Raw genomic sequence first — 23072 nt, forward strand, 5'->3', positions numbered from 1 at the left:
TTCTTTCATCCACAAATGACTGATATCAAGAACTAGAATTACAAGTGCCCCAATACTTCTTTTTAACTTTAGCTTCTACACAAATTACTACTGAGATCTTATTTCCTTTCTGGGCTGGATGTTTTCTTGTTGCACCTACTCAATCTCACAGATTCTCCATGTGTTATCATCCAGTAAGGTTCGTTTCTTAAAGATGAGTATCAACTAAAGCAAGGAACTTGTTGAGAACCATTTCTGGTTCACAGAGCAATCAGGTACGCTGGGAAGTAGGAATAAAAGTTACTGTACTACATTCTGCTCTAATTACTTTCCAACCGCCCAGTGGGAAAGGCAGATAATGTGATGTTAAAAGAGAATTTTGGTTTCCATTGCTTCCTCCTGATCTCTTAGCCTAAATTCATTCATTCAGGTCAACAAATAATTATTGTGTGTCTACTATGTGCCAGGCACTATTCTAGGGCTTGGGATAGAGCAACGAACAAAATGAAGATCTTTGCGGTTTTGGAGCACTGCATTCTAGCAGGGGGAGACACTGCACGCCAAGCATCATAAATAAGTAAGCTCTATCCTATATTAGAAAATAGTGTTAGTGTTAAAAGGTGGTAGGCACTACAGAAAAAGAAAAGGAATGTCGGAAAAGGGGCAGTTACAAGATTATGATTTTAAATTGGTTGTCATGGTAGGCTTTGTTGAGGAGGCCACTTTTGAACAGAGACTTGAAGAAAATGAGGGATTTATTCATGCATAGATCAGAGGGATAAGTGTTCCAAGTAAAGGGAATGGACCTGGCATGTTCCTGGGACAGCGAGGAGACCAGTGAGGCAGAGTGGTAGGATAGGAGGTCAGAGGGGTCAGATCATGTACGGCCTTTCTCAGATTTATACTTTTTCTCTGAGTGAAATGGGTAGGTCCATTTTGAATGGAGAAATGATGCGATCTTACATTTTAAAAGGATCCATGGCTGCTAGATTGAAAATGGACTGGTAGGGGGCAAGGGGTCAAAGGTAGAAGTGGGCAGTCAGTTCAGTGGTTACTCAGTTAAGTACTTTAGCAGTAATTCAGGTAAGAAATGATGGTGAATTGCGTCAGAGTGATGGTATAGTGGTGGAGGTGGTGAGAAGTGGTCTGATTCTGGATATCTTTTAAATACAAAGACAACACAGCAGAATTTAGTAACAGTGGCTGTGATGTGTGAGAGGGAGAAAGGAGTCCAGAATGACCCCAAGAGTTTTGGCTTGAGCCACTGCAAGCATGGAGTTGAGATGAGAAAGGCTGTGGTAGAACACATTTGTGGGGGAAAATCAGGGTACAGTTTAGGATACATGGAGTTTGAGATGCCGCTGTATATCCAAGTGAGGTGAGTGAGTACGTAGTTGGATATATGAGCCTGAAGTTCAGGAGAGAAGTCTGGGCCAGCGTTATAAACTTAGGATTTGTCAGCATGAAAGTGTTATTTAAAGCCATGAGGCTGGATAAGATCACCAGGGTAGTGATTTTAGAAGAGATGAGGATCAAAAACTGAGTGCTGCATCTTCTAATTTATAGGAGGTTTGGGAGAAGAGGCGGAACCAGCAAAAGGTATTGAGAAGGAGCATGTAGTGAGGTGAGAGGAGAATCAGTCAGATGTGGTATCCTAGAAGTCATGTGAAGAAAGAGGTTCAGAGAAGATGGAGTTATTAGCTGTGTCAAATGCCGCTCAGGGGTCAAGTAAGTTGAGGGCTGATAATTGTCCAGTAGATTTAGCAACATGGGGGTCATAGTGATCCTGATAAAAGCAGCTTGAGTGGTCGAGGCAAAGGCTACACTGAGATGCATGTACAAGAGAAGGGAAAAGAAAAGAATTGAAAACAGCAAATTCAGACAACTCTTTGGAGAAGTTTTGCCATCAAGAGGCGCAAAGAAATGGAGGAAGATGTAAGAAAGTATGGTCAAGAGACAGTAAATTATTCCTGATTTGATCTTTATGGTTGTCCATGATTATTTATCTAGATTATTTATCTAGACTCCAGTCTTTGTTCGTTCTTTACCAAGCTGTTATTTCCTTCCTACTGGTCACTTTTTTTTTTTTTTCCAGACCAGATGACCAGTTAAGGTTTTTCTTGTCTAACACAACAGTTCATTTTTCTGGAGGTCAGATAGCCAGAGTTGCCGCTCTCCACCTTGAAATTCAGTAATCTCCTTTCCTTACAATGAGACTCTCAGGCTCAAGTGAGGGAATTTTGGCAATATAAGGTAAAAATGATGCTTATGATAATAGTAGTAGTGGTATTATAATACTTGTATATCACTTACTGTGAGCCAGGCACTATTTGAAGTGCTTTACATAAATTAACTCATTTAACCTTTACAGTTACCCTATGAGCTAGGTACAATTATTTTTTTTTTTTTAAAGATTTTATTTATTTATTCATGAGAGACGGAGAGAGAGAGAGAGAGAAGCAGAGGGAGAAGCAGGCTCCCAAGGAGCAGGGAGCCCGATGCGGGACTCGATCCCAGGATCCCGGGATCATGACCTGAGCCGAAGGCAGATGCTTAACCATCTGAGCCACCCAGGCGCCCCTAGGTACAATTATTATCCGCATTTTACAAATAAGGAATTTGAGGCAGAAAAATAATCAAGTAACTAGTTTTAAAAAAACAACAACTAATAATGGTGGGGCTGGGATTAAAATTCTGACAGCCTAGCACAAGAGTTTATGCTCTTGAAGCAACTGGAAAATTTTCAGAGCAAGATGTTAGCCAGAGAGATTTCATTTCACATGATATGAGAATTTGTTAGAGTAGATGGATTGAGTTCTTTGAGAAACAAGATAGAATACAGGACCTGATCAGGCATTTCCCCAGCTTGGCTAGCCTGTACATTAGTGGGCTGTCGCCAGCCACAACCCTAGTATCATGTGGTAGAGCATTCTTCAAAGACAACTTTTTAAAGGACTGTTTCCTGTGTGTTTCTTCAAGTTTCATGAGTTCCCTTTTGAATATATGTATACATATATATATATTATATCACATATATGATATATATGATATAATAGTATATATTAAGTACCTACTCTTTGCATAAGAGAAAAAAAACTATCTCCTTCCCTCTATGTGTTTATTTTCCTGTGGGAAGCTTATTTGTTTACCTTGCAGGCTAGAGAATCATCTGGAAACTGAAATAGAAAGGACTGTATATATGAATGTAATACTTTGCTATTTAAGGATCTTAAAATTTCTATATCTTTAGAGGTGAGGTATGAACTAAATGACTCTTTGTTAAGCGTTATTTCTTAAAACACTGGTGGTGAGTAGTTGCCACTGAATCCTTCATTAATAATCCCTTCCTTTTCCAGAAGGACTTGCCAACACCTATAAAGTATTCACTAGGAGAATTAAAGTCATATAAAAATAATTGGTGTTTGCTTCCTTCAAGGCATACATTTAAATACGTTGCTTTATTCCTTTGCTCCTTGGCTGCCTCCTATGTTTAGTAACTCTAGGTCAGCAGACTTCCTCTTTTAAGGTTCATCTGCTGGCCATTTCAATTTCCCATGAGAAAGCAAACCTGCCACTCTTTTACCCTTTTATCTTAATGTTTCTTCCATTTATGTCATATTATCTTGTGGGTTTGCATTTCTCAGTAATAATGGCACTGCTGGTAAATAGAAAACAATGAATGTGATTATGCACCCATCATCGTCATCGTCATCATCATCTTCTTCTTGGTGAGCCTTTTTAAAAAATTCCTTTTGTGATCTCAAGAGGGGTGGTCATCTTTGACAGTAACTTATCAGTGATTTCATCTTTTTAAAATTGTTTTAAATTTTTATTTACTTATTATATTTATTTTATTTTCGTTCCAGTGGGGTTAACATACAGTGTTATATTAATTGATTTCAACTTAAAAGGAATGCACGCACTATTTTCAAGTGAATTATTTTAATGCATCATTGACAGTTTGGGTTTTGGCTACTTGGTACAGCTAGAAACATTCTGCCACTGGTCTGCTTACCCCAGCCTCAATTTTCACTTGAGCATTTTTTAGAGTGTCAAATATAAATTTGTGCTGTCCTCATGGCTTGCAGTTTCACGTGTAATTGGCTGTAACTGTAATGACTAATGTATATTGGGGGTTAATCATGAAAATAATAGCTAACATTTATTAGGAGTTTACTGTGTGCCAGGCTCTGTGATGACTATATTACAGGCATTAACTAGCTTAATCTTTTTCTCTCCTAAGATAAATGCTATATTTTCTGCATTTCTGGGAAAAGGAAACTAAGGCCCAGATTTATGTGACTTTGTTCAAGATACAGTGAAACTTGCCATGCAACGCCCCTTTTCAGGATATCCCTCTCTGCGATCAGTGGGCTAACATTATCCTGTGTACATTTCCCTTTTCTGTAAGATATGACATTGTTTAATGGACTATTTTAGAAATGTATCACTAGACAATAAAGTTACTTTGGAATGAGTCCTGAGTGTTTATTCAGGTTCCCCATTGCATTTGAAGAATATGATGGAACAGGCACTCTCCAGAACCATTGTGTTCTTTTCTCTTTACTCTGAACCTGTTTGTAACCAGAGTGACCCAACTGAACTCTTCGTTTCATAATCATCACCTAGATTCTGTCATTATTAAAAACAACACAGTTTGGTCAAGATTATGGCTTTTAATTGGGTTGTGGAAAGAAACTCAAGTTGAAGAAATGTTGCCAGGATCATTGGGGAATTAATAGCCACTTGATGCAAGAGGGAGGCTGTGAAGAACACTGGCTCTCTTATTATGTGGTGTCCAGGCAAAGTAGAGTTATGCTTTTACTATTTCATTTCATTTTTTGAAAGAAATTATTATTGCAGAACTATTGGCTTCCTTTCTTTCTCAACTGTGGCTATAATGTTTTATTTGTGCATGTGTACTTTTGAGAGAGAGTTGGTCTCTGAAGTGGGAGTTAGGAGAGGAAAGTATTTGAAATGGAAATGTCTTAAAATCATGTCTCTTTCCAGTTGTACATTGGATTTCCTTAGGATTTAGAAACAAAATGGAAATTAAAAACCACAATCACCTTCTTTTTGAACAAGAAAATACTGTACTTATCAGTATAGAAAAGATCTAGTTGAAAGACAGTAGATCTTGCATTTCATTGCAGAGTGCTCCAGACATTGATCAACTGGCAAGGAAAAGCAAATATTAACTTTCTCTTCTTCCCCACCTTCTCACTATCGCCGGGTAATACTTTCGTATTCCTGTTTGGGGGATTTAATGGCCTTGTTAACATGTGGGAAAACATTGTGATTGGAGTCTTTAACAAAATGGTGAGTAGGTTGTTTTGTTTTGTTTTGTTTTGTTTTTTTTAAGTTCCATGTTTATGTTCTTACTGGGTTTGTGTCTTTCCAAGTGCTCCAGGTTAAGAACTAAATGTGTTAGAAAAACAGATGTAATGCAAGTAAATAGGAAGAGTTCTCATTTCCTTCAGTGAGCAAAGCTCTGAGTTCCTGAGCAGTAATTTATGGTACCTTCTCTCCATGTCAGAAGTTGTGCTGACCCCAGCTTCTTTCTCCTCTTTTGTGTCATAACTGATTAATGATCTATAGGGCCAGACAACAATTCACCTACATATGGTAGGGGGTCATAATGCACTAGCATAGTGTAAAGATCACTCTTGCCAACAATTAATTGAGGAATTCACTTTATGAAGCCCTGTTTACAGACTGACATCTGGAGAAATTCTTAACCTGGATCCATTCCAATCTGTAGGATTTATGGACTGCACTTGCTTTTTTGTAAATAGGATTCTTTTTCTGCTTGGTACATTCTGTTTACATAATTATCAATGGATGAAAATGGCTATGTTCCCGTACTTCTTAATCCTCTGTACCAAGTGGACCTAAATTCTAAATGGTGGTCTAGCTAAAAGAATACTTAGACACCTATCATTATTCAAGTTGTGGAAACCTCTTAATGCCAGGAGCACCCTGCTCTCTTAAATACAGACTCTAACTGGAGCCCTTATACCCCAAGGGACTTAGTATTTAGCCTTTATGGGGATTTTAAAACTTGTTGAGACACATGCTAGACCTCTTAAAATATATTAGACTCCCTTTTATTCACACACTTGGTCTCTGCTATGAGGTGTGAAATGGAAATATTTTCAAACATAGGTACACACATAGTCTTGAACACATTTTAAGTTCTCACTGTGTGGGGGGGATCAAAGCTTATTATTAAGCAGCAGAATTAGATTCCCAAACAGTCCATGGGTTGTCATGGTGGACACACATTACAGTGACCTTCACCTGCCTCTCTTTGCTAGACATTATTATCTCTGTTGGCTGGTGGATGAGCTACTGTCAATGTGGTCAGCATGGCATCTGCGAATACAGGGAGATAGAAAAGTTGTAGAATGGACTGAAACAGAACACAGAAAAGCAAATATTTTATGTTGGAACTGGACACATAGAACTAGATGGAAAAGCATTTTCTTCTTCTGCTTTGCTGAATTTTGAAACTGTAAAATTGAACCAAGTTAAGGGTGGGGTGCTTCCACATTACAACAAAATAAAGGGCAGAATGGAAGTAGAGATGAGAAAGATACAGACCTATGTCATCCAGTTCCTCCTTTAGAGTAGCAGCAGCATCATATGATATCAACCTGATTTACCGTGCTGTGGTAGAAACATATTCAGCGATATCGTACATTTGCAACAGCTTTATTTCCAAGACGTGTTTTGATGAGGTCTGTGCCTGTTGTATTTATTATGTATATGTATGTATACACATTTATATAAATATATATATTTTTTTTTCTGGAACACATCTGCTAAGCAAGCACCTTTCTAAACCCAATTTCACAGAAATGTTGGCTCTCCAAAATTACTCTTAAGCACAGAACAGTTACACACACACACACACACACACACACACACACACACACACACACAGGTCATTAGTCATAATATTTCCAACAAGCATAACCTTACCACTTATGATGTGCTTTTAAGGAAATGTCAAGTCCAAGTATGGGACAGACCAGACACTTTGATCTGAGGTCCAATTTAGATGGAGATTGGTGGGGGATCAATCAGGGAAGTGCAGCCCCACTTTTCCTCCAGAGCTTTTTGCCTTTTATTTCCACTGTAGCCCTTGTGTAGGTCTTTAATCTGTGTTTTATCCACAACTCTTCTTAGCTATCCCTCTTATTCTGCATTACCTTTTCCGAACTGCTAATGTATTTTTTATGCTTGAATATTTGATCATCTGCACCTTCAGTAAGTTGCCCCAAATATCTTACATAGGAGTATGTTCACAGAGTCATAGCCTGCGTTGGTGCTTCATCCTTCTTCTTTCCCTTTCCTTGCATTCTCTGTCTCCCTGTCTCCTCTACCTGCATCCTTCCTTCCACCGGTCCATTTTGCTGAAAAGTTTCTAAATACTCAGCTAAAATCGCTATACAAACGTACAGTAGGATACTTGGCTTTCTAAGCTTATGCTGTCCTTGGGTTAGAAAAAAATATATTTAAGAACAATTAGGAAAATAAACACAGTAAAGGAGAATTATCAGAAAAACTCCTGTACATGTCTGTGTGCCTCTGTGCTTGTGTGTGCCCGCACTCACACATGTATAGATAGAGAAGGGGGGAGGATAAGGAACATAACGTTTCCCAATGGCTCTGTTTATAGAGAAATTTATAAACTACTACTCAAGTCTCTTTGGGAAGCTCTTCATATTTAAGATAGTGAAGTATTCTTTTCGAAGCACCCATTCCCCACTCTTTACATGAATTATAAACCTTTGAAATGAAATCTGAATGTTACCCTCAAAAAAATACTCTATCCATCAACTAAATCTTGGTTAAATGAAGAATATCACTGGTGTGTATTTTTGAGGCTTCTGCTGTTTTTCATTCTAAGTGGCAATTCAAGCCACGTGAACAGATGATTCTTTGGCTGGCAAGTCAGAGCAGGGTCTGGGGTCATTTGTGATTCTCAGTGTCACCTTGTTTGATTCCTCTCAATTATGAAGAAAAAAGAAGAAAAGTTTTTTTCCTCCCTGAAGGAATGGAACATTCTCACTCATACACCCAATTGACTGCAAAGGTCACCTTTGCAAGAAAATAAATCAGCAAATCCTAAAATATACCCGAAGAACAGCTTGCCAACCTGCTGGATTTTCTGTATCATTGAAAGGAAGTACTAGTTAGGACAGCCAACTCACAAATCCATTGAGATCTTTCTGGAAAAGGAGGAGTACTTGAGAAAGCTCTAGTGGTTTAGGAAGCAAGAGATTCAGAACTAGCTCTGGGACATTAGGGGCATGAGCTACCTTCTCTGAGCCTCTGTTTTGATATCTACTAAATGAAGGCAATTGAACTGAAAACTGAGTTCTCTGATTCCACAAAAATGGTGCAGAAAGTACATCTTGCCAAAAAAAATTAATAGAGGGCAGAGATGATAAAATGTACTGTGTACTAAGAACTAAACTGGGTGTACATGGTCTCATATAATCCTCCCAATAGTCCTCATTAAGACCCTCTTTTTACTGATGGGGCAACTGATAACCTGGCCTGGGTCCTGCCGCCAGATCCAGCCTGGATCCGCTACTGTGAGCTTCACCGTCTAGGTCAAGTCTCACTGTTGGCCTCCTTCCCCTTCAGTGGCCTCTCCAGTCACCACCCACTTAGCTTTTGCTTTTGATAAAAGGAAAGATAAACCCCTGGAGACAATTCTAAAATATTGGAAACCTTAAGAATTTATAAAAAGAAACCTCCTATAAAAATTTTTCCTCAAGTCTAGTCATGAGAAAAACATCAGATAAATTCCAGTAGAAGGGCATTCTGCAATATACTTGATCAGTACGCCTCAAAACCGTCAAGGCCATCAAAAACTAGGGGAAGTCTGAGGAACTGTCACAACCAAGAAGAGCCAAAAGAGGTATGACAACTAGTGTCATGTGGTATCCTAGATGGAAAAAAGATATTGGGTAAAAACTAAGGAAATTTGAATGGACTATGGACTTTGGTTAATAATAATGTATTAATATTGGCTCATTGATCATAACAAATGTATCACACTAATGCAAGATACCACAATAGGAGAAACTGTGCAGAAGATATGTAAGAATTCACTGTACTATCTGCTAAATTTTTTTGAACATCTAAAATGGTTTTGAAAAGTAGTCTATTAAAAAAAAGTTTATCACTGCCCAAACCAAAATATTGTAGCAGTAGGGTAAACAATATGCTTTTTTTTTTTTCAATTTATGTGTTTCACAATTTATTTATTTGAGAGAGAGAGCGAGTGAGTGCACACAAGCAGGGGCAGGGGGCAGGAGGGAGTGGCAGAAGGAGAAGCAGGCTCCCTGCGGAGCAGGGAGCCCGACGTGGGGTTCCAACCCAGGACCCTGGGATCATGACCTGAGCCGAAGGCAGACGCTTAACTGACTGAGCCACCCAGGGGCCCAACAATATGCTTTTAAACTAGTACTGCTCTTACTACTACTACTTCTACTTCTACTTCTTTTTTTTTTAAAGATTTTATTTATTTATTTGAGAGAGAGAGAGAATGAGAGATAGAAAGCACGAGAGGGAAGAGGGTCAGAGGGAGAAGCAGACTCCCCGCTGAGCAGGGAGCCCGATGCGGGACTCGATCCCGGGACTCCAGGATCATGACCTGAGCCGAAGGCAGTCGCTTAACCAACTGAGCCACCCAGGCGCCCTCTACTTCTACTTCTACTGCTTCTCCTTCTCCTCACCCCCCTCCTTCTCCCGTCTCTTCGTCACCCTCTTCCTCCTCCAATGTCCTCCTCCTTCTAGTTATTCTAGTAACTGTAAGGTGATCTAACAGTGTTAAAACGCCTCTAGGATCCTTTAGAATTAGGATACTGTAAAAAAGTAACTTTCTGTGAGCCTTGGATTAGGCCAGGGACCGGCAAACCATTTCTGGTCCATGGGCTAAATCTGGCCTCCTACCTGTTTTAGTAAGTAAAGTTTTATTGGAACACAACCAGTGCTCATTCACGTTTACATTTTGTCTTTGGCTGCAGTTGCACTACAATGGTAAAACTGAGTGATTGCACCAGAGATCAGGTGGCCTGCAGAATTTAAAAAATGTTTACTATCTGGTTAACCCCTGATTTAGACTATTTGGGTTATAAGGTAGAGAGTGAGGCAGGTCAGTGGGGCCATCAGGATTCACATGGGGGTAGGATCAAATATTAGAACTCAGCTAATCTAGTAGAAGGAAAAGTATAAGATAGGGCATGAGTAAAAAAAGAGTAGTCAATTTCAGAGTTGGCCACATGTTTAAGGTTTCTGGGCACTTTTCTTTTTTTGTTGCAGAGCTGTGTCTTTGGTCCATAGGTGCATCAGCCTGTGTGACCCCTACCCTTTCACACTCCCACCTTTATAAAGGGACCTTTATCTTGGCCGATTTATTCTTCTTTTGGTGTTCCTAACTTTTACCTGAAAATAGCCAAAATTTCCTGTGTTTTTCAGTGTGCCAGGCACTTACACACACTCATCAGTTTCTCTCTTATGAAGGAGGGATGCCATAGTTTCTATTTTATAGATAAGGAAACTGAAGCTCGTTCAAGTGAAATAACTTGCGCCAGAGGACTGGTTGGCTCATAAATGCTGTGCCACAGTTTGAATCGAGGATTCAAAGCATGACATTAAACCCCCTACACCATGCCCACCTTCAGTGCCAGAACTGGCTTTCACGAGCGCATGAGAGCCAATTGTTGAATTTTTAGGTATTCTGTGAGCTAAGTGACAAATTCAGCCACTATTAAAAACTAAATTATGTATTTTTATAATCAAATACATTGTATCAGCAACAAAGATAATATACTTAAAAACTCTTTACTATTTTACTACATTTTACTCTATGCTCTCGAGGTGGTTGGTGTCTACAGAGTCTGTGTGGTGAAAGTGCTAACCGTGTGCTCCTTGTGCAACTCTGCCAAGCTCTTATTTGGCGATGCCACTTTGGCTGCTTGAAATTGGCCATGTTGGGAGTATTTACACCATGGACATGGGCAAACACTACAGATCAGGGCTTTACTTTTCTCTCTTGCCAGCTAGCTGGTTATATATTTACCGACGTGTCAATGTTTACCTTGCATTCAGATTTTGATCTCTAGCTAGTATTCTAGAGGATAGTCACATTTGTTTCTGCCTGGCCTCCTATGTTGACCTTTGAATTCTATAACTTTTATAGTTAATGCCACAGTAGCAACCTACAGGGAGGACCTGAGCTCTTTTTTTTTTTTTTTTAGATTTTATTTATGTATTTGACGGAGAGAGACACAGTGAGAGCAGGGGCAGAGGGAGAGGGAGAAGCAGGCTTCCTGCCAAGCAGGGAGCCCGATGTGGGACTCGATCCCGGGACCCTGGGATCGTGACCTGAGCTGAAGGCAGGCGCTTAACGACTGAGCCACCCAGCCGCCCACCTGAGCTCTTTTTTATTGTTATTTTTATTTGTTTGTTTTTCTGACAGTGGGTGGAAATTCCTTAGCGTAATTCCCTTGTTGAGAAAATATGTTCCACCTGGTTAAGGAGGAAGTTCAACCATTTTATAGTTTGCTTTTAAATGCAGAGACAGGTTCGAGGATAGTTTGGACTCCCTAAAAAATCCTCGAGTTGCATTATCTTTATAAATATAGTGTGAACTCCTATTCAGAATTTTAGGTAAGGTTTTTTACTTAAATAATTTCCTGGCTACATGAGGATTTCTGTATGTATTAATGTGTTATTAACTTGCAAAAAAACAAATTTTTACAGCTACGTATGGTTAACACAAATGAGCTTGCACATAATTTGGTAACAATTCAGAGGAATAGGCAGTGTAGTAAAGTGCCTCAAAAACATCCTCCTAAATGTCATTGGTGTAGTCTCCAATTTATAGACTATCTTGTTCCAACTGCTCCTGGGCTGATTATTCACAGTTCATGATACATGCTTCACATTTTTAAAATTTTACCTGCAGGGGTTAGCTACCACTTACAACATTGTTCTCTTAGTCCCAACTCCTGACTGCAGTTTCCCTTACTGAATCTCCTCTTATAAAAGGGCATGGAAGTAGAAGTGGATCCCCATCATTGTGGCGGGAGCAGGCACTGGGGAACCTGGACATCTTCCCTGGCAGGGAGATGGGGCCTGGTCTGGACACTGTGCAGTGAGGGAGCTGCCCCTAGATATTTGAGAAGAACAGAGATCACATAAGTAAGTCGTGAGAAGCCCCTGTTGTTGCCACAATGACTTTGCTGGCTATCTGAACTTTAAATAATGAGGAGTTTGCTGAATAATTATTTCTAAACTCTAATTCTCTATATCATATTGATTAAGGTAGACCATATCTTGTGTCACTGTTGTTAAAATGTGGCCAGAAGACTGGCATCTGCCTGTAGACTTTTTGTGAACCTGTAATTGAGAGTGTTTAGGAACTTGTAGCAATTGACAGGGTACTTTTATAAAGATTAAGTATACTACTAATAGATGAGGGCTGGTATATTCATTTCATTTTTCTAGTAACTCCTTTTATTGTTATTACATTTTACAAACGTATTAGTTTAGATAGATTAGAAATTTTTTAAAAACTGGTCCTTTTGAGAAGCATGGCTGCCCTGGGAAGAGCTGGGCTGCAGCTCATATAGACTTGCTGTGTGACCTTTGGCAAATGATGTAATCTTTAGGTTTACATTTAATAAGTTGAGACTTTCTAGCAGGACTGACACTTAGTCTTACAAAGCTAAGTCAGTGATACAAAAAATGTCAAAATTTTAGTTTTCTTTATGAGCAGGATGGTGGGAAATTCAGTCTCAGTTATTATTGCCCACCCCACCTCCCCTACCTCTTGTCTCTCTGGGGCTCAGAAAATGAGGGTGCAGTACTGTGAACAGCCTCATTGCCTAAGCATACAGCAGAGGCTTGGTGGATGAGGGAGGCCTTGCTGAGGTTGGAACTCCTGATCCCCAGCCCTCCTTGTGCCTGCATCTCCGTTCCTTGATGCTTTGCTCCCTTGGGGTGGTCCAACCTGGCTCTCTTTACCCCTCTGAATTACCACTAGAGAAAATCTTTCCCCAGAGATACTTTCCTATCTTCAGTGAGCTCAGTCTATGGAAAACTAAGGCTAGAAAAGAGAGTATTTTCAGGCTACTTTTTTTTTTTTTTTTTTGGCCCCAGTACAAATTTCTGAGGCATGGAAGCGCAAAATGGCCTGGAGAAATTTGGGGGGAAGAGGCACGGGGCGGGGGGGAAGCTGAAGAAAAAACACACATTAATATCAATAATTTTATAATTGTAAAGTGGGGCCAATAAACGCTTACTGATAGGGTTGTCTGAGGATTGAGTAAGCTAATGCATTGAGAATTCATAGCCAAGTGTCCAGCACACACTAGGTCCATAGTACTATGATTTCCAGATCAGGAGGTCCCTGGCTCTCACTTGTTTTTGCCTGTTGGCTCTTATGTGTTGCACACACAATGTGTGTTTGGATGATTTCATCCGGCTGTGGTTTTTCTTCCTTTCTATCCTTTGATGATACAGGCTCTAAGCCAAGGGTACTTCATCTGGCATCCATGGAACCCAGGCTCCACTCTCACGGATGGACTTCAGAGGGTCTCTGATAGTCTGGAAGTTTTATATGTTATTTCTATTTACTGTTTATTCTGAAATTTTTAACAAACAAATGTTTTTTATCCTAGCAAAAATCTCATCAGATATACTCATCTGTCCTTCTTAGCAGATTCAAATGCAGTAGCTGTGGGGTGAGGACTAAGATTCTGCATTTCTCACAAGCTCCCTGGTGATATCCAGTGCCGTGGGTCCAATGATCTCACTTAAATTAGCAAGGCCAAAGTGGCCTTCTGACTTTAAGGATGTGCCTTTCATTGCCTATTAACTTCACCAAACTTGCCGTTTTCTTTTTTTCCAACATATCTGGTCATCAGAAGCAGCCGCCCTATTCGGGAATGCTTATAATTATAAATATTTCCACTCCACAGCTATTCAATCTGCTAGTCTTGACCTCTACATGCACTTCATTCCAGTCAGCCATGGATGAAAGCTTACATAATTACATAACAGGGTTTTGCCCATCACGTTTGCTCCCACTCATGGAGCCCCCATTTCTTACACATAGGTGGGCAATCTAACCTCAAAATTTTGTGTTGGAGGCCTGCTTTTTAGAACTATTTCCAGTGTCAGTGATTTTTGCAATAAAGCAGAGCCTGAGGGAAGGATTAAAATGATGGTTTATTTGACAAACTCAGGGGAAGGGAGGATGAGGAAAAAGGTAAGGGAGTCAAGGAAATATGTGATATACTATAAAGTGGTTCATCCTTGGTTCTTCCCTCAAAGAGCCATGAAGAGACCCAGCAGATACATCTACCCAGCACACAGCAGTTTCCCGGAGGTTGGCAAAAGGAAAATAATAATTCAGGGCCCACCTGGGGAGAGGCAGGAGGGGAATTCTCTGCCCGGCTTTTTTCCTTCTCCCATTTTCCATTGGTCAGGATGCCAGATCCCATAGCTTATTCTTTCTTCCAAACTGGGAGGTCAGAAACTCTAGGCGTATGGTTGGGCAGTCTGGCTGAATCGAGGCATCCGAAAAAGGAGGGGGGTGGGATTCCCAGGGCAAATGACTGGTCAGCCCTGCAGTGGGATTTGAGAGATTTTTTTTTTTATCTCTTTGTACTAAGGACAAGGAAAAAAAATTTTGTGCCAGGAAGAAAAGAGGAAATTACATAAGTTGTTCCTAGTCTGTAATGACTGACTGGTCCTTTTATGTCCATGTGATTAAAGAACTAGGAAGTGCTTTTAAGTCTGTATCCTTTGTCTTGCCTCAGTATGAGTCAGCTGGAATGAAAGAGGTGGACTCTACTTAATCAGCGCGGATCTGCCTCTCTCCACAAATGTGTGGCAGACACTGCTAACTGATCACTGCAGTCTTCCCATTTGTTGGCTGGGTATACTTCTTCCCCACTCCTGAGGTTTCTTTGTGCGCGAAGATAGCTATAGGGGTACAACGCTCCTGGCCTCGCCCTGCTTCCTCCCTCCCTCTGCCTCAGGGATGCCTTAAACTGATTTGTGAGTGTGCAACGAGAAACCAAGCCATTCCTGGTCCTTTTTTCTTAAGATCAGTTTCTGTTCTGCAAGGAGCACATCACTTATTCCTGTTCTTCCCTATCATTAGTCTTACAGAAGTACTTCTCCCTCACCCCACATACCCTAGTTTTTATCTCAGTTGGGTGAGGGGCCAGGAGGGGAAGGGTGCTATTTCTTGGGCTTTGCCAAGGTCCCAGCACCTCGGGGCCTGCCTTGGCCTCACAATACTCTAAGCAGTGCTCCTGGCCATCACACTCAGTGGATTGGCAGGTGGAATAAAACCTGCTGACACCTGAGTCCTGCAGTCTCAAGTACCTCTTTGGCTAATGCTGCAACTGAGGAGCCATAGAGTAAGTGATCAGATGACATGCGCTTTAGGTGTTGTCAGGCTTGGGTGCGAGTTCGGTCTTATTCCTTACTCCTTAGGAGCCGTGTGACCTTGGCAAGTTACTGCATCTCATTAGATCCGTCTTATCTGTAAGATGAGAATAATAATATCTATTTCATGGTTTCTAGAAACTAAATGAGATAATATGGTCAGGGTTTCTAGCATTTAGAAAGTACTCAATAAGGATAGTTATTGTTACCATGATATACAGGCTTTGGAAAGAGATTAAAAATAAGGGGCGCCTGGGTGGCTCAGTCGTTAAGCGTCTGCCTGCGGCTCAGGTCATGATCCCAGGCTCCTGGGACCGAGCCCCGCATCGGGCTCCCTGCTCAGCGGGAAGCTGCTTCTCCCTCACCCACTCCCCCTGCTTGTGTTCCCTCTCTCGCTGTGTCTCTCTCTGTCAAATAAATGAATAAAAAATAAGCCTGGTCCTCCTTCTGGATGGGGCCCTTGCCATTTTTAGATATAGCCAGGCAAGTTCCATTGCACTGTTGGAGAATTCTAACATATCCTCTTGGGGAACCTCTGAGGCTACCTCTAATTCTTATTTTATGAATGTGGAGATGCTTTTCTCTCAAGTTTCCCTTGGCATCAATTTCTTTTTTCAGAGTTGATGCAGAGGGATGAATGGTAAGGTGTATTCTCCTTCAGACTTGGGATCTTGCCCCTTCCCTCTCATTTGAGTGATGTGGTTTACAAATCAGCGCTGCGATACCCTGTCTTTCCTCATAAACCCCCTCATGCATACAGCCAAACTTGAGTACAGAGGCTTTGGACTCAGTGTATGAGAAGCCTCAGACAAGGAAAAGAAAAAAAAAAAAAAATCACGCTACATTAACAAGAAGAATGGCTTTGGGAAAAAAATATGTATAGTATACAGTATGTCAGTACATTTCCAGGAAATGGTAGCAAATTAGTCAAATCAAGTTACAGATACAGTCAAGAAGTTATCACAAGTCTCCCCTACAAGATTTTGGTGAATAAAATCAAATGACTTATACCCAATATTTTGAAAGTGCAGTGGTGCTGGCTCATCCACAAGTCACTGTGGGAATTGACTTGGAATTGAAAGCTTCCACAATGCAGCATGTGGCTTTGCTGTTGAATTATGAAGTGTTTGTGTCTGTACTGTGAAGTGCTGAACGCAGGGATAGAATCAAAGTCCAGAGATATACCACCACAGTCACCGTCTCAGGATACCAGCAGCCTTCCACTTTGCTCAAGAAAGGTTGCATTCCCTTGTGGTCAGTGTGCTTTTGTTTTTATAGTTTCTGATGCTCTGATATTAGAGAGAATTCCTGCTGGGGTACCCTTATATTACAGATATCACATATGCTATAGGTTTTGTCCTTTCTGACTTCAAAAAGAAGAAATTTAAAGACAACACCACTGCTGCTATTGCTAAGTGATCTCAGTATAATATGTCTTTGGGGGCAATAACTCATTCCCAGTATTGTCACCAAAGAGAGACATTTAAAATTATTCTTTTTGGTCTGCTCGTGAAGATTGTTGTCACATCGTTGGTTATCTTTATGATTGGTATGTTCTTAAGCTGGGTTGCCGTGTGGAGAGGCAGATTTTCCTACACACTGCTCAAAATATTGTATGTATTTTTTCCAACTAGGTGGCTGTACTGCCATCCCAGAATCAGACTTAGAGGAAAGATCAATAGAACAAGACTCCACTGAACTGTTTACCAACCACAAACACCTTATTGTGGAGACGCCCATGCCTGGTAAGAAAATGGGTGGCCTTCACCAATGATATGTCAGGGATAGTGGCACTCTGGTCAGTTCTTGTCATACCAGAGAGCCTTTTTACAAAGCTGCTTGTTTTCCAACTTCTTCATTCTTCCCCTCAGCATTGGTGCAGTTGAATTTGATTATTTGTATATTCCTTTCAATATTGAAACCTTGTTTCTCTCTCTCTTGCTCTCTTTCTTTTTTCTAGAAGTTTCACCCCTCCAAGGAGTCTCGGAATAGTTCAAGTAGAGTTGTCTGGATGAGGGGAAGATGGCTTTCCCAAGGCTGATGCTGTGTGGACCTCATGCCAAGCACAGATGTAGGGCTGGTCCAAGTGCTTCATCCGTCTCACCTGCTTGGAGATGATACTATATAGACATGGGGATTGGGATTTTTTTATTTTGCTAGGAGGACTTGTAATACCGTGGGCAGGTCAGTTGAAACTTGTCTTACTGGGAAAAGCTATTGCCGCTTTTTGGTCATCTCTATGCTTATAGCCATCGGATATAGTGAGAGGACATCTTTTGGGGACAGACTTTATAATGCAGAGACCTAGATCCAAAGTAATTTGATACCCCATTTTTTTCACAGAATTCTTATATAGTAAGTGTATCAAATTTAATAAAGCATCTCATTGTCCAACAAAATCTTGGATTTGACTTTTAATTAGAGGGTTTTATAGCTGGTTTCTCTACATTTTTTCTTCAAAGGAAAAAAACTGAAAGGAATTGAAAACTTTGCTACTCCATGGTAACACTCAAATATAATTGTTTTATAAATAAACTACAGAATTTTCATATGATCTATTTATTCTAAAAAATGGAAGAAGGTAAGTTTTTAGTATTGTATGAAAATGTTAAAATATTTTTAGGGAAGGTAGTATATTAACATCCTCTTTAGATTACCCCTGGTCACACCTTTTAAAAATTCAGGTTGTAAAAGGATTCACACATTGGAATTAAAATGTAAGGTTTTTTATATTCAAGAAATAAAGGAGATTTTGCCAATTTCAAGTTAAAATTACAGTTTCAAGACTGATTTAAATAAATTAAAAATAAGTCTGTGCCAGTTTTGGAATGCCTGTCAGTCAGTATAAAGGGGGATATGGTTCGTGGTTTTTCTATATGTGAAATGTCAAAAAACTGCAGAGGATGTGTTATTTATTATTTCTAGCATTCTTTTTTAGGAGATGCAGCAGAAGATGTAATACTTTTAATTGTCAAGCATGGAAATGGACAACTTCTAGCCTTTGGACCAGAATCAACCATTAGGTTAATTTCACCCAGCCGCTGGGGACCAGTAAAAGATGTCATGGCTCCGCGAATGACTATAGTTGCAAAAAATGCAACACTTCTGATCATCTTTAACAACTTCATTCAGGAAAGGTTACAAAACAAGTATATTACTTCTCAAAAAGGTGTTTCCGTGTTATGTCTCTCTCTCTCTCTCTTCCTTTTTTTTTTCTTTTGGATGTTTGTTTCCTGTGGTTGTTTTTTGTGCTGTGCATATCTCCATATGCTAATTTCTGTTCTCCTTTCTCTCTTTTTTTTTTCTTTCTTGAGTCATGCCCTGGTTGTATGTGTCCTTCTAACTGTCTTTCTTTAACTCTTTTTCTCTCTTGTGTTTCTATGTTCATCTGACTTGATCAGTTTTTCTTTTCCTTCACTTATTCGCCCCCCAATTCTTTCCCTTTATTTCCTATGATGTAAAACCCAAATATATTGTTTGATTTGTAATGGTTACTTTAAACATGGGCAAGTGCAGTGATTTCTCTCTCTTTCAAATCCCTCCTCCATTGATTTCCTTTTATTTGTGTCCTCCACGATTGCTCACTTCTGTGAGAGGGTGACTACCAGTGTAAACTCAAAAGGTTTCCTACCTTCAGTTTGGGAATTTAAGGTGACTTTTGTTCCTACAATTACATGTCATACTGAGAGTTTTTATGTTAAGATGTATATTTCTAAATGTTTTCCTGGAAATCATTATCAGTATCTTAAGTCTATTGGCACAACTACTTGACCAAATAATTTTTTTTATTTGAATCACTAGTACAGAATTCTATATACATACATCATATACATATTTCTAAAAAATCTAATTATATTTGCATTTTATACTAGCTGCCAAAAGGAAAGAAGGTACTAATTAGCCTTTTCAACATTATCAAATATAAAATATAAGTTCTAAAATGATAAAATAATTTGATTCATGATTTTAAAATATCTTTTGATAAAAAAATTTCCTAAATTTAAGTTATGTAACTGTCTTTTACCCTTGATTTTAGTATGATTTAAAAACATACATAAAGTGTTTCTACTAGCAGCCAAGAATTATGTTATCCTTTGAAGTGACTTTTTAAAGATCAAGACCCAAATAATTGTTAACTGTTCTCATTGTTTTGGCACTAGTATTTCAGTCTTTAATAACAATTGTCCATTATCTCTTTCATGTATGTGTGTATGTGTGTGTATACATGGTCTTGAAATCTTAGAGTAACTCAGAAAGCTTTAAGAAGTAAGATGATCCAGGTTTCTGATTAGCCAAATAGTCTCATTATTACCAAATATATCAGAATAGGTACTAATAAAACAGCAAACATTTAGTAAATTCTTACTGTGTGCTAGGTACTGTATATGCACGATTTCATTCACTCCTTACAACATTACTGAGATGTAGATAATGTTATCTCTATTTTGCAAATAAGAGTACTGAGGTTTGTAGAGGCCAAGTAACTTATTCAGTGTCCCATAGTTCGTGTGTAGCAGAACTGGGATTTTAATCCAGGCTGATTCCAAAAACCCATATACACACCCAAAATGTAGAGATTATTGGTAAGACTACAATAAAATACATTTTAAACCTGAAGGTTTTTAGTCCAGGATAGCTACATTTTTTAAATTTCTAGTATGGTTATTTTAAAAATATACCTATTTATATTTCTCCTTTAGTGAATTACCTGTTCATGTTCTTAATTTTGGGGGGAGGTTGGTGATGGTGGTAATAATCTCCTTACTGAATTTTAATAGCCTTTTGAAAAATCATATTAGTCTTTGGTTGATCTGGTATGATATCGACACTGTTTTCAGTTTTTCACTTGTCTTCTAGTTTTGTTTCTCGGTTTGTTTTTAAGGTCGTTTTCTAAAATTTAAGTAGCCAAATCTATTAACCCCTTTCTTTGTGGTTGCTGTCTTTGGTGTCCAGCCTGGGTGGTCTGATACCCTCTCCTGCCTCTTTTCTGTGCCAGTATAAGGTCCTGCGCAGGCTGTTGTGTTCTGTGCTGTAGCAGGCTTCAGTCATACAGATTTTATAAGACACAGAGCTGTGTTCTTTTCTGCTCTCATATCTCACAGAGTTTTATGTGAAATGCCTCCTAGGTTTTACCCAGCTTCTTCACCCTGGGGAAAGTGACCCAAGTAATAGACCCCACAGTTTTCAAAATCCTGCTCCCCTCTGATGCTGGGCCCCTCCTGTGGACTCTCCTTTAGGATGATTAGCTTTCCCCAAAGATTCTTTAGCAGTCTTATAATTAGCCTTGTCCGCTCCCACACCAGCCGTCAGACATGGCCAGACATGTTCCCATCCCATGTGAGCACAAGTTGGGCTCATGTTGAGGGTGCTATGCCCACTTAAATCTATATGTACAGAGGCAAGAGAGGCAAATCATTTGTTATGGAGTCTGTGCCCCAATCCCCCCATTCTCTAAGCTTTTTGGTTCCCCAGCCTCACAAGGGACTAGCTTGGTGTTTCCATAGGTCAAGTATACCTGGAACCACAGGGGATCCCTCAAGTTGAGGAACATCAGATTGTGTTATGAATGGCTTTGTTGTAATCACATTAATAAAAAAATTATTCTCTGGATTAAAAGTAGCTAAGCAAAGAGACCTCTTTTTTTTCTTTAATAGCTGCCTCTGACTAGTCAGTAGTCTGTCACAGTGCATGTGATCCCTATCACATAAAAATGTAGGTGAAGATGGGCAAAAAAATCAAAGTAAAATATATGTGAGGAGTGTTTAAACTCCTTAAAAAGCATTAGATAAATACAGGATTGACAGTGGTCATCTGCCATGGCACCGTGTCCTTCTTGTGAGCCAAGCAGTATTATCCATGGCCTCCTCTTCAGAGATGAAGGGTGTGTCCAAAATGGTCAGAGAGCTGATGAGGGACAGGCTGATGAGAAGAGCCCAAACTGGGGATTTTCAGCCTTAGTTGCACCTTACGATCTCTAATTTTCTTCCCTTTGCTGATCTGTATTTTCAGAGTATTCTGTAATGAATATGTATTTCTCTTGTAATAAGAGAACAGATCTCAACCTTGTGTGTATCATTCAGGATATCAGTGCTAGTGATACACACAATAATCAGTAATATACTCTTGTTACTTAGCTTTTGGTATATTAACAGCATGAGTTTTAGAGAAACTGCTTGGACATTGTACTCCAAGAATGCTGAAAGGTCCAGAGTAGACGTATTATCATCAAAATAACATGATTATTATGATCTGTAGCCGTAACGTGAGCCTAAGATTATATTGAAAATTACGGGTTTTTTTCTTTATGTCCTTAACATCTTCTGATGCAAAAAGCAAACATATCAATTAAATATGAAAATATTAGAGAGGTTTCTGAAAGAGCAATACACAAGGCTCAGTACACAATTTAGATTGTGTCAGACGCTGTCCTTTGTATAGCCTTTTTGTTTATGCAGTGTTGAATTAGCTGGTGTTATTTTTCTGTTTTTATGGCTGAATCATGGAAGCTATGTGACATCCCATGTGTTAAGGGATTTGTTGAGTTGGACTTTAAAAGGTATAACTTACAGTGCAGCACAGATGCCAAGACCTAATCAGAGTAAGATGCCTGTTGGAGTGATCACATCCCCCAGTGCTTCATCTGTGCTCCAGAGAGGGGTTTTCTGTTCCGGCTGATGTGGGAAAAACGTTGCGAAACCCCTCATTCTCAGGTTTGCTGTTGTTTCATTTTAATTATATTCAACCCAGACTCCAACCCTTCCTCCGAGGCTCAGTCTGAATAAATTTATCTCCTCACTTGGATACTAAGAGCTGCATTTGAGGCCCCCTTAGAACAGTGGGGACGACTTTGTGGGTCGTGCCTTTTAGTCCCGTTTTCTGGCTCCTTATTACATTCTCCTCTTTTTTCTCTATTTATTTTGCTCCACTTCTCACTGTATTCTCTTTTGTTGTATTGACAGGTCCTTTAAGCACCTTAAATCATTTCCGTAACAGGTGGGGGTGAATAAATCAATATTGGCACCTCTCAAGATTTTTCTAGTCACTGTTGCTGGTGATCATGTTTCCCTCTTGAAAAGTCCTGAACTCCCTGCCTCTCTTAAAACACACTATCCCTCACTTACTCTATTTCAGAAGTCGAATTTTTCTTTCCAGCTGGGATGGATTTGCAGACTTCTTGGACATGACTGTTCTTGGATTCTTTTTACTGATTAGTAGATTTATGCTGTATTAGTAAATCAGTCTCTTAAAAGAAGTCAACAAGTCATAGAGAAATGGAGAAATCTGTAATCTTACTTTCCTAATTTATTTTTGCAGATTATGCAGAAGAGGCTAATAAGACTCTCCTACTATATTTACTTAACTTTGGCTTTAAAGAGAGGTATGATTCTTAGAAATTCAATACTTCACGACCTTTTTTTCCATGAGTACTTAGGTGACAGTGATTTGAACACAGGATTCAGGTTTTTTGAGTATCTGAAATGTATGCAATTTTGGAGCACCTTTAAAGGAAAACAATAATTCTAATACAACATTAGATCCTAAGGTATATGTTTATTTAGAATAAAAAGAATAACAATAAGTTACACATTTGTAAAAAGTTGACAATT

The 23072-nt window shown here is 39.4% G+C and overlaps 1 protein-coding gene across 1 annotated transcript in view; it reads left to right on the top strand.

Moving 5' to 3' along the window:
• The window catches only part of BBS9 (Bardet-Biedl syndrome 9), a 470178-nt gene extending 452314 nt beyond the window's left edge, over window positions 1-17864 (top strand). The window contains exons 22-23 of the mRNA XM_028092268.1: window positions 17100-17210; window positions 17426-17864. Coding sequence (XP_027948069.1) covers window positions 17100-17210; window positions 17426-17457 — 143 coding nt within the window. The 3' untranslated portion in view covers window positions 17458-17864. The remainder of the gene's footprint in view (window positions 1-17099; window positions 17211-17425) is intronic.
• Window positions 17865-23072: the final 5208 nt, after the last annotated feature.

This window comes from Eumetopias jubatus, unplaced genomic scaffold, assembly GCF_037043125.1.
Source record: "Eumetopias jubatus isolate StellerSeaLion01/CBP00866 unplaced genomic scaffold, mEumJub1_p1.0 scaffold_14, whole genome shotgun sequence".
NCBI lineage: Eukaryota > Metazoa > Chordata > Mammalia > Carnivora > Otariidae > Eumetopias > Eumetopias jubatus.